Source organism: Dipodomys ordii, unplaced genomic scaffold (assembly GCF_000151885.1).
Source record: "Dipodomys ordii isolate 6190 unplaced genomic scaffold, Dord_2.0 Scaffold207, whole genome shotgun sequence".
Classification (NCBI taxonomy): Eukaryota; Metazoa; Chordata; class Mammalia; order Rodentia; family Heteromyidae; genus Dipodomys; species Dipodomys ordii.
In genome coordinates, this window is record NW_012267423.1 from 1465966 (window position 1) to 1477317 (window position 11352).

The following is an 11352-nucleotide window of genomic DNA, read 5'->3' on the forward strand; positions in this document are numbered from 1 at the left end:
GTGTGTGTGTGTGTGTGTGTGTGTGTGTGTGTGTGTGTGATACAAGGGTTTGAATTCAGCCCCTGGTGCTTGCAGGGCACTTTATCAACTGAACCACATCCTCCAGACATTTTTACTTTTGTTATTTTTAGAATAGGACTGGGCTTTTTGTCCAGGCCAGGCCAGACCACAATATTCTTATATGCTTCCCGAGTACCTGGGATGACTGGCACATACCACTGTGCCCAGCTTTTTATTGAATGACATAGGGATCTTTTTTTTTTTCTTTCTGTTGTCAGGCCTGAACTCAGGGCCTGGACACTGTTTCTGAGCTTTTCTGCTCAAGACTAGTGCTTTACCATTTTGAACCACAATTCTACTTCCCGTTTTTCTGATGGTTAACTGGAGATAAGAGTCTCATAGACTTTCCTGCCTGGGATAGCTTTGAACCATGTTCCTCAGATCCCGTAGCCTCCTGAGTAGCTAGAATGACAGGCAAGACCTACTAGTGCCTGGTTGATATAGGGGTCTTATAAATGGTTTTGACTAGACTGTCCTTGAACTGAGATTCTCTTAATCTCTATGTCCTGGGGTAGCTGGGATATAAGGTATGAGCCATCTTACCCAGTATACTTGAACTTTTTCAACTTTAAAATTCCACTTTAAAGAAGGCCCATCTCTGAAGCCATTATAAAAGAATTATAGAGATTAATGAAGATCTCTGAATGTATGTCATTATAAACAAATAATCAAGAAATCTCTTGCTTTGGAGGGTACCTAAGCTCTACCAGCAAGCATCAATAACACAATCACAGAGGAGGGGTTGTGAGCCTAAATTACTGGTTTGAAGTTATGAGAGAGATGAGCTAGTGATAAGCCTTGGGAGAGTCTAGATTCTAAGGAACTTTATTTATTTTTAAACTAAAGCTATAGCTGGCATCTGAGGCACCAATTCTAGTCTGGAGCAGGGTTCAAAGTAGCATGGATTAGTTTACATGCAAGAACTCATATCCTCTACAAACTAATGAAGGGAAAAATAATAATGTGCAATGTTGGTGGCTTACACATGTAATCCTAGCTAGTCAAGATGTTAAGATCTGAGGACCATGGTTCAGAGCCAGCGAGGGCAGAAAAGTCCATGGGACTCTGATCTCCAATTAACTAGCAAAAAGCCCAAAGTGAATGTATGACTCAGGTGGTAGAGTGCCAGCCCTGAGTGGCAAAACCAAGAATGGGAGGTCCTGAGTTCAAGCCCCAGTACTAGTCCATGTGTACATGTGCACATGTGCATGCACAGACACACAGACACAGACACAGACACACACACCACAATGGCCTGAGGAAGGTCCCATGGTAGCTCTCCTACCTGAATCTGGAGTACAGCCAGGTCAGCATCTAAGGACTTCTTGACTGGCACTAATTTCCGTGTCACACAAATCTGTCTTTGCTTCTCAGCAATCTTCAGCTTCAGAAATCGGATCTTTTCCTCCAGTATATGGATCTCAATATCCCCTCTGAGTTTCATCTTCTCTTGGATATTTATTTTTTCATAGAAAATGCACACTTCTTCTTCCCGCTCTATCAGCTGAATGCCACTGTGGCCAAATTGAGAGGAAGAGGAAGATTCATTGCGGTTCCCTCTGCTTTTCATCTTAAAGACACACCAGCACAGCATACTTCCAGTAGAGATAGATATTTCTTTGCCAGAGCCTTTCTAGTTAAACTAAATCCTGGGTATTTCTGTGACAAGAGGTTTTAGCATCTCTACTTTGAGACCATCGTGTGATTGGTCACAGGGGCTCTGGAGAGCCCAAAGGTTGTCCTAGGCCAGGATAGAACGGCATTGCTGATACATGAGCATCATGATTCCATGTCTGACTTTCTGCAATCCCACCTCGTAGGCCACCCTTGCCAGAGCACAAGGCTGAGGGCCAGGGAATGTGTTTCTGGAGTGACTCTGCTCTACAGAAGAAGCCAGGCCCACGAAGGTCTCTAAAAATTAAGCATTTCTGATGCTAATTTCCTCATTAACAGGCAAAAAAAAAAATCTGCTCTTTGTAATCACACTAGTGGGTGGGGGGTGGGGGGACGTCTCCTTGGGAAGAGGCCACTGGAAAGAGGCAAAGTAAGAATTTTCTAATTCCAGCAGCTTTGGTCTGACCGGGGCCTGGGAATAGACTATTTGCCCATAGACTTCGTACATTTGTGCCAAATTTGTGCCAGGATCCAAATATCTTTTTTTTTAAGCCAGAGAAAACAGCCATTAATCCTTTAGAAAATTATCCCCCTTCAGAGACCATGAAAGTTTTCCCACACCATCTGCATATCCCATTATCCAAGTTCTCCCATTCAGCGTCTCTAAGTTTCTTTCTCCTCCCTCCAAGCATGTATGCGGGTGGCAGTGTCTGGCAATTTGCAGCTCTGTATTTTGCCACATTTGTCTGTCAATTACTCTAATCACTCTTGACAGTGGAAATCATGAGCAACGTTTTATTATCAGCTTGCAATTTCAGGCTCTGGCACTTCAATGCCTTCCATGAAGTAGCATGCACAGCTTAATGATAACCTCCAAGGGCATCTGCCATTCCTACAGGGCTTCAGGCTCACGCCTAGTTTCTCAAAGTACAAGCAGCTTGGAGGCAACTGCTAAAACAGCAAGTTAATTAATGACACGATTATAGCATGGAAGAAGCAATGCTACTCCTAAAGGTCTAATTTACTATTGGAGAAAATGATCTGAGAGAATGGTAAAACCAAAGTTATTACTGAAATGGACACAAATTCCAAAGACTCATTTCTGTGAGTCATTTGGAGAGCATTTGATGTTATCAAAGGCATCCTGAGTGGAACCCTGACAAAAGGACTTTGATGTTCAAGTACACCCTCCTCTTGGTCCCTTTATCTTCCAAATACAGCATTTATTTTCAGGCAAAAACACACAACTTCCTTCCCTTCAAAGGCTAACATAACCTAACCAGCTCCTGGCCCTCACCACTTCCTTATGTAGGTAGAAAAGGGGCAACCTCTAATTTGGATCCCCCGATAATTTCATGCAAGGTTCCTGATTTATTTGTTTATTGATTGTACTGGTGATACTGGGGCTTGACCTCAGGGCCTGGGTGCTTTCCTTTAACTTTTTGGTGCTCTACTACTTGAGCCATACCTCCATTTCTGCCTTTTTGGTGATTAATTGGAGATAAAAGTTCACGGACTTTTCCTGCCTGAGCTGGCTTCAGATGGTGATAGTCAAATCTCATCCTCCTGAGTAGCTAGGATTATAGGCACCCTGCTCAGGCTCCCGTATTTTACCTTTCATTTCGCCTCTGAACAGCTCTCTCATACTTTTTGCGAAGCTGTACCATCTCTTCTTCTATGGTGGTGATCATGCTGGCAAGTCTGTCCATGCTGTTTAAGTGCGCTTCCTTCTTTTCTTTCATTTCCTGCAGTTTTGCCACGATTTTGTATACATCATTTTGCATGCTCTCTCGGATAGTGAGATTGTTCGCATGTTTCAACATGGCGTTTTGTAGCTTTCTTTTAAAATAATGGGATAGTGGAGTAGGTTATAATTTTCTTCCTTTAAAAACAATGACAATTTCCTAAACACAAGCAGAACTAAGCTGAGATTAATCTCTCTCTCTTCTAACATATAGGCCAGCACATAAATGCCTTTCTCTTACCTTCACCATTCCTTCCCCCTGCTTCCCTCTCTGCCTCCCTCCCTCCCTCCCTCCCTTCTTTCCTCTGATCTTTACCATTACACTCACTTTACCCTCTATCCTCTTGCTTTTTGCTCAGGTTAGCTTGGATCACAATCTTCCTCTCAAACTTCCCACTGGAGCTGAGATGACAGGCCCATGCCATCACATCTCGTTTTTTTTCTGTTGAGATAGGGTTTTGTGAACTTTTTGCCTGGGCTGTACTCAAATGGAAATCCTTACAATCTCTGCCTCCCTAGTAACTAGGAAGCAGCAGAAGTGGTAGTAGCCACACCAGGTATGAGCCACCGGTGCCCACCCACCACTTCTCTCTATGTAGTGATACAAGTGATTGAATTTATGCTTTTCTTCTTTATTGAGGAAATCAAAATCAAGTCATCATAGTAAACATACTTGTATATCGCACTTTTTCATTCATTAAAAAAGCACAAAACTTGTGTGCTAACATTTAGGTTAGGTGTGAAACAAAGTGTTTGAAATGGTCTTTTACAGCTCTCTGAAAGACTCTTGCTTTCTTATCTCCGATTGCCAGGATATTTTAAAGTTCCAGTGAAACAGAAAATGATGCTCTGAATGGACAATGGTGATGACACTCTTACCTTTCTTGAACGACTGCACTATTTCTTAAAATTTCCAGTTCATTTAATGACATTTTGTACCGTTCTCTTATTTCATTTACTTTCTGCTGAGATTTGTGAAGCAGGTTCACAAATTTGTTCCTTTCATTTCGAATGGTGTCATATAATTTAGCAAACTCTCCAAGTCTGTGACAAAACAAAGTGTTTTTGAAACGTATAAAGTAAAACTCAGCTTTCTCTCAGTTAAATAGTAGATCATGGAATTTTTACCTCCGGTGAATTTCGTGTTTTTTCTTCTTGTTTATCCTGATTTCAAGATCTTTGGATTTGATTTCTTTCATAATGTTGCTGCATTTTTGCTGCAATGTAAAAAAAAAATCACAGGTGAGATGAACAACAATCACAATCACAACCACCACAACAGAGCTCTCCCTACACCACTTCTACCTATTAAGGAAATTTCCATCTTGACCTGCTCAGTTGTGTGGACTATGGGGTCAGGCAAATCAGAAAACTGCCTGGTCCAATGAAGTACTTCATAATTCATGCTGGGACAAAGAAGAGAAAGAATGAGAGAGAGGGGAGAAAGTAAAGAACCAGCACATGTTGAGAAAGTCAAGGAAACTACTGACAAAAGAGTGACTGGAGCCCCAACATCCAGACTGGGGGAATTTTGTTTTGTTTTGTTTTTGGAAGATAGATGAAGGAAGATTCCTCACTACATAGCCCAGGCTGGCCTTGAACTCTTGATCCTCCTGTCTCTATGTCCTGAGTGCTGGGATATATAAGCTTAGTTACTCAGGAGATGGAGATTAGTAGGATCATAGTTTGAGGCCAGATTAGGTAAAGATTTAGCAAGCCCCTATCTTAACTAACAAAACAGTAAGTTGTGCATGGTAGGCTGGGCATCAAACCCAGGACTTTGTGTCTGCTAGGCAAATGCTCTACCACCCACATACATCCCCAGCTTCTGTCTAGATTTAGACATTATTCCTTGGGCTGAATAACTAACTAAAATCTAGTGTTGGAAATTTAGCACCACAGTTTTTGGTTTGGGATGGTGCACTGGGCCATTCTCTGGCACTTTGTAGGAGTCTGGGAGAAGGGGGATGTAACAGTAACTAAGGCTGTCCTGGTGTTGCTTTGAATGATGCTCACTTGATGAGAGGGATTGTTGTTGAGTGCTTGCTATTGCTTGTTAGTTGTCCTTGGCAAACCAGGCGGGGTTCTGTGAATCCAGCTTCTATCTCCAGTCTATGCCGCTGCTAGCCCTGTTCCTCGAAGTGATCACCTTCTTCTCACTGAATCTGTTCACATCTCTTCCTTTCTCTACACTATTGACTATTGGTAAGTGAATCCTGAGACTTGTAGTTTTTTTTCCCCTTAAATCAGTGCATGATTTAACCTAGTTTAGGGAAAATTTAGTCACTGGGATTGGAAGGAGACTTAGAACTAACAGTTTCCTATTTACTTTTGTACTACAATGAGTGCCCCAAACTCTGTAGAACTTGAGAATGGCCAGACAGATGCAGTTACCTGGGCTTTCAGGAAATCCTTGGACTTCTGCTCCCTCTCATCAATTTTGATTTGTGTCATCCGGATCAGGGTGAATACCAGGTCTCGCATGTTTTCTTGCTCCTTCATAAGCTTGCTTTCTTCTGCAATTTGCTGTTCTACTAACTTGGTCTCACCTTCTGATAGAATTTTCTTTTGAAAAAAAAAACAAAACTTGAAAAAGTAACTTTGGAAAAAAATAATATACGTGACTGAAGGAACACAGTGATGCTAGGATATTAGATTACCTTTTCATTTTTTGTGTGGATTTATTTTATGGAAAGATAAAACAAAGTCACCCTGCCGTTTTAGCTTTAATGTTTCAGTTTTTAAAAGAATGTGGAAACCAATGAGTTAACAAGATAGAAAGTTTTCCTATTTGTATAGTTTTCAAGAGACCTGTAAGAACAACTACAAAAGCACATCTAAAAATACTTCAATAGTTATGTTGAAAAATGAACTATACAACTTTGGCCGAAGAGGGGGGGTGGAGGTGGGGTGGGAGGAGTGGGGGGGAGAGTGGGGGGTTGGGGGGAAGGTGGGGGGGAGATAGGAAGGGATGGGAAGGGGAAACAAAGGAGGAGGCAACAATGCTTGACAAGAAATGTACTCATTACTTTGCTCATGTAATTGTAACCCCTCTGTATGGTATTTTCATAATAAAAATACTTATAGTTAATTTAATAACCGAAATTGGAATTTTAGATGAGATATTGGTAAAACAAAACTGTTTAGTTTTACTGAAATCAATAGTCCTACTTAAAATATAATTGGCTTGTACAAGTTTTGCCATTTCAGATGCATCCTTTTTGTCTCAAATTTTAATTGGATTGGAGTAAACTTTAAGATGAGGAAGGACTATGTACACATAAAAATTATTCGAGGTGGGGCTGGGAAGGTGGCTCAGTGGTAGAGCGCTTGCCTTGCATGCATGAGGCCCTGGGTTTGATTCCTCAGCACCACATAAGCAAAAAGAAAAAAAGCTGGAAGTGGCGCTGTGGCTCAAGTGGTAGAGCGCCAGCCTTGAGCTGAAGAGCTGAGGGATAGCGCCCAGGCCCAGGGTTCAGGACCCATGACCGGTCCCCCCCCAAAAAAAATTATTCGAGGTAAGATGAAGAATTCAGAGATGTTGAGACTACAGTTTTTCCCATGCAAGGTTTATTGCTCATTGTTTATAATTCAAGATTTGCTGGGATTCATCTGGTTTCTGTTATAAGGGTCATACATTTGTGATGACAAAGGATTAAAAGTCTTGTCAAAGGCCAGGCATCAGTGGCTCATGATGTAATTCCAGCTATTTAGGAGAATCATGGTTCTGAGAATCATGGTTCAAAACTAATATGGGCAGGAAAATCTGTGAGACTCTTGTTTCTAGTTAAACACCAAAAAGTCAGAAATGAGGAGCTGTGGGTCAACTGGCAGAACACTAACCTTGAGTACAAAAGCTCAAAGATATCATCCAGGCCCTAAATTCAAGCCCCAGGACTGGCATACATATGTATGTGTACACGTGTGCATGCACACACAGACACACACACATCTTGTCAAAGAGAAATAAACAAATATAAAATACTTTCCGGATTATAGAAGAAGGCCTAGCAGATGCAATTTTGCCAGAGAATGCTCACCTAGCATGCTCAAGACCCTGGTTTATATCCCCAGTGCCACCTCTACACCCAGATTAAGCTTAAATGAGAGCTTATATTAACCTGCTGGGCCAAATTCCTCTTAGCCATTTCAACTTCCTTCTGGAGATCTCTCCTTCTCTCAGGTAATAGAGCATCATCTTTAGGAATAGCATCCATCTGGAAATAAAAATATGGAATTAAATACTTGCATAAGAAATGTTCTGCGATACAGTCATTACATAATTCTTCAACACTGGAAAAATCATGTTTCTTAATCTTATAGGAAATGCTTATGATACTGAATATTTCTTATACAATATGGCAAAGACTTGCCAGCTACTAAAATTTTATCATTTAAAACCAAATCTTTTTTTTTTCTGGTCATGGGGCCTAAACTCTAGGCCTGGGCACTGTCCCTGAGCTCTTCAGCTCAAGGCTAGGACTCTACCCCTTGAGCCATAGTGCCACTTCTGGCTTTTTCTGCTTATGTGGTGCTGAGGAATCGAACCCAGGGCCTCATGCATGCAAGGCAAGCACTCTACCACTTAGCTACCTTCCCAGCCCCTTAAAACTAAATCTTTAAAAATTTTATTTCCAGCACTATGGAGGTTCCTCAAAAGACTGAACATAGAACTCTCCCATGATCCAGCAATCCTACTCCTGGGCATTTATCCCAATGATCACAAGGAAGGCCACACTAAAGCTGCTAGCACAACTATGTTCATTGCAGTTTTATTTACCATAGCTAAGATATAGGACCAACCCACATGCCCCCTCAACAGATGAATGGATTAAGAAAATGTGGTATATATACACAATGAAAATTTATGCTTCTATCAGAAAGAATGACAAAACCCCTTTTTGTAGGGAAATGGAAAGACTTGGAAAAAATCCTATTAAGTGAAGTAAGCCAGACCCACCCAAAGAAACATAGGCTCCATTGTTTACCTCATTTGTAATAATTAGTATATGTCTAGGATAGTCCTGGCAGAGAAACAGAATAGCTCAATAGCTATGTACATAGGACCATACAAAATGATGCTAATTGAAATGAACTCCAAGACATAGAAGCAACATCTTTTTTTGGTTGTTGACCTTGTTGTTACTAATGTTCTGTACCTAGTTCTTTCTTTTGATTTTATTTAATTTTTCTTTTTTCCATTGGTTTATCCCTGGCAATCACTGTCTTTGGTACTGGTAACCTGAATCTTGTATATACACTTATCTAATTTGGGGAAGGGAAGGGGAATAACTAAATGCTGAAACAAGGACAAAGGATGGCCCATTGCAACAACGATACTCACAAGACACTATATTGGAAATGAACTTTACAACTTTGGGGTGGGGGGAAGAGTGGAGGAGGGAAGGGATAGTGGGAGAAAAACAAAGGAGGGGGTAACAATGTTCGACAAGAATGTACTCATTATCTTAACTCACGTAATGTAACCCTTCTGTACAGCATCTTTACAACAAAATTAAAAATATTTTGAATTTAATTTATTATTTTTAAGTAGTTGTGTAAATGGGTTCCAATTCAACATGTCAGTTTGAGTACAATGCATCTTTATCCATACCATCTTTTCTTAATTCTTAGCTAACACTAAGCATCAATTAAGTGAAAAGATTAATTAACACGATTCTGACAGCTTATATGGGTGATTTTTATCTAATCCTCACAGTATTGCATGAGGTATATGAAAATACTACCGTGCCTCACAATTGTACAGATGAAGAGATTAAGGCACAATTCCATTAAATAGCTTGTCCCTGTGGCTCAAGTGTGAACCTTGCTTGAGTCTCAGAGGCAGTGAGTGTAAGGGCTCTACTTCATGATACAGGGCCATGCAGATGTGAAAAGATGATGACTAATCAAGTAGTGGTTATTACACTAATAAAGTCTAAGTTCCTTTATGAACTCCTATAGGACAAAAAAGGAAGCTATTAGTAATAGTGGAAATGTTTGCTCCTTACATGTAATAGTTTGGCGAGAGGCTAGAAAGTTCTTAAAAGAAAAGCCTCTTAGCTTTTTTTTCTGATACTTAATTTTCACCATTTCTTGTCTATTGTATTTGTTTGCACTTTTGCCCTATATTGAAGTTCTTTGGAGGACAGTAGTTTATGAGGAATCCCATTGCAGGTGATGGGGCAAGGCTACAGGAGAGCTCACCTGGGGGTTGCTTATAGCCTACTTGACTTTAGCCATTTCTCTAAACACACATGACTCCAGTCTGATGTGGTTCATTTCCTCCAGAGACAGCACATGCTTCTAGGCACTGAGCTAGTGTCTCAAGAGGGGAACATCATACTGTTCAGGCCACATGACAGGATCTGAGAGCCAGCTACTATTTTTAAAAGGGCTGAATTGTGTCTTTAGATGTCCCATCAGGGCTGGGAAGGTGGCTCAGTGGTAGAGTGCTTGCCTCCCATGCATGAGGCCCTGGGTTCGGTTCCTCAGCACCATGTAAACAGAAAAAGTCGAAAGTGGCACTGTGGCTCAAGTGGTAGAGTGCTAGCCTTGAGCTGAAGAGCCCAGGGACAGTGCCCAGGCCCAGAGCTCAAGCCCCACAACTGACAAAAAAATAAAAAGAGAGATAGATGTCCCATCATCCATGAATCAGTGTCCCTACACAATAACTTCTATACTGTCCCAAGTGACCCATGGCTTTGCCTACCATGGACAGCAGCCATGGAGCGCCACAGGCTGGATTTAGGAAGATGAGATTGTCTCTAGAGACCCATGTAACAATATACAGAATTCTGTGGTTTTAACTAGCAGAGGAGAGCTCAATATAGACTCGAATAATTAGGGAAGAGTAGGAAGAGGCAAGAAGCCAGTGAGAAAGAGCTGAAGTAGAGGTAAGCCCCCTCTTGGACAGAATAGACATTCTGGGTTCTGTATAGTTCTCTGCTAGAGTGAGCCTGAATGGGCTGCTTGTCATGTTCTCTCAAGGGCAGACAATGCTGTACATGGATGCTACCCTATATCAAAAATGCATGTAAGGTTGATACCAAAACTAATGAAAGCATATGCACTAGCTACTATGTCAGCTAAAGGTTTCTGAGTTGAAGTGTCAGACATTTTAAATTTTTCCTCATTGTTTTGGAGTATAAACAACACTGCATTGTATTACATTCATTTTTGAATTCTGATTAGCAGTTTTCTGACACCTTTTACAATTCTCCATAAAAATCTAGGTCTCTAGTGTCAGCAGGAATTACATCTGCTTGGTTTGTGAGAAAGGTTAACAAGGTAAGCCTTTGGTAGCCGAGCCTGTTGGTTGCTTGACTACTATCAGCTCCCCCATTTTGGCCTTATTTATCAAACTTTATTGTTATTCAAAGTTACCAGGTATCTAGGAATTGTCAGACACCTTTTCCAGACAGGGGTGACTGACTGCATGAGCAGAACAAACTAGTGAAATATAAGTGAGTAGGGTTCCTGAAAGGAACGGTTTTCTTGTAAAATGGGGTTCAATGCTTGTCATCCTATGTACATGGGAAATTGAAATCAAGAGGGCTGTGGTTTAAGGCCAGCCTGGACAGAAAAGTCCATGAGACTCTATCACAATGGAAAAGTCTGGATATGGTGGTGTATGCATGTTGTCTTTGCCACTGTAGGAAGAGACAAATAGGAAGATCATGGTCCAGGTCCACAATGAGGGAGGAAGTGAAATCCTGTCTCAAAATTTTCTGTACAAAAGAGGGCTGGAGGTCTGCTCAGTGAACGTGCCTCTGCCTATCAGTGCAAAGCCCTAAGTTCAAACCCCAGTAACACACACACACACACATGCACACACACATGCACACACACACACACGCACACACACATGCACACACACATGCACACACGCACACATGCACACGCACACATACACACACATGCACACACACACA

At 41.3% G+C, this 11352-nt stretch overlaps 1 protein-coding gene across 1 annotated transcript in view; it reads right to left on the reverse strand.

Moving 5' to 3' along the window:
- The window catches only part of Ccdc146 (coiled-coil domain containing 146), a 110145-nt gene that overhangs the window by 10080 nt on the left and 88713 nt on the right, over window positions 1-11352 (reverse strand). The window contains exons 10-15 of the mRNA XM_013035279.1: window positions 7540-7635; window positions 5813-5983; window positions 4547-4635; window positions 4298-4462; window positions 3289-3513; window positions 1346-1574 (exon numbers count right to left, since the gene is read on the reverse strand). Coding sequence (XP_012890733.1) covers window positions 1346-1574; window positions 3289-3513; window positions 4298-4462; window positions 4547-4635; window positions 5813-5983; window positions 7540-7635 — 975 coding nt within the window. The remainder of the gene's footprint in view (window positions 1-1345; window positions 1575-3288; window positions 3514-4297; window positions 4463-4546; window positions 4636-5812; window positions 5984-7539; window positions 7636-11352) is intronic.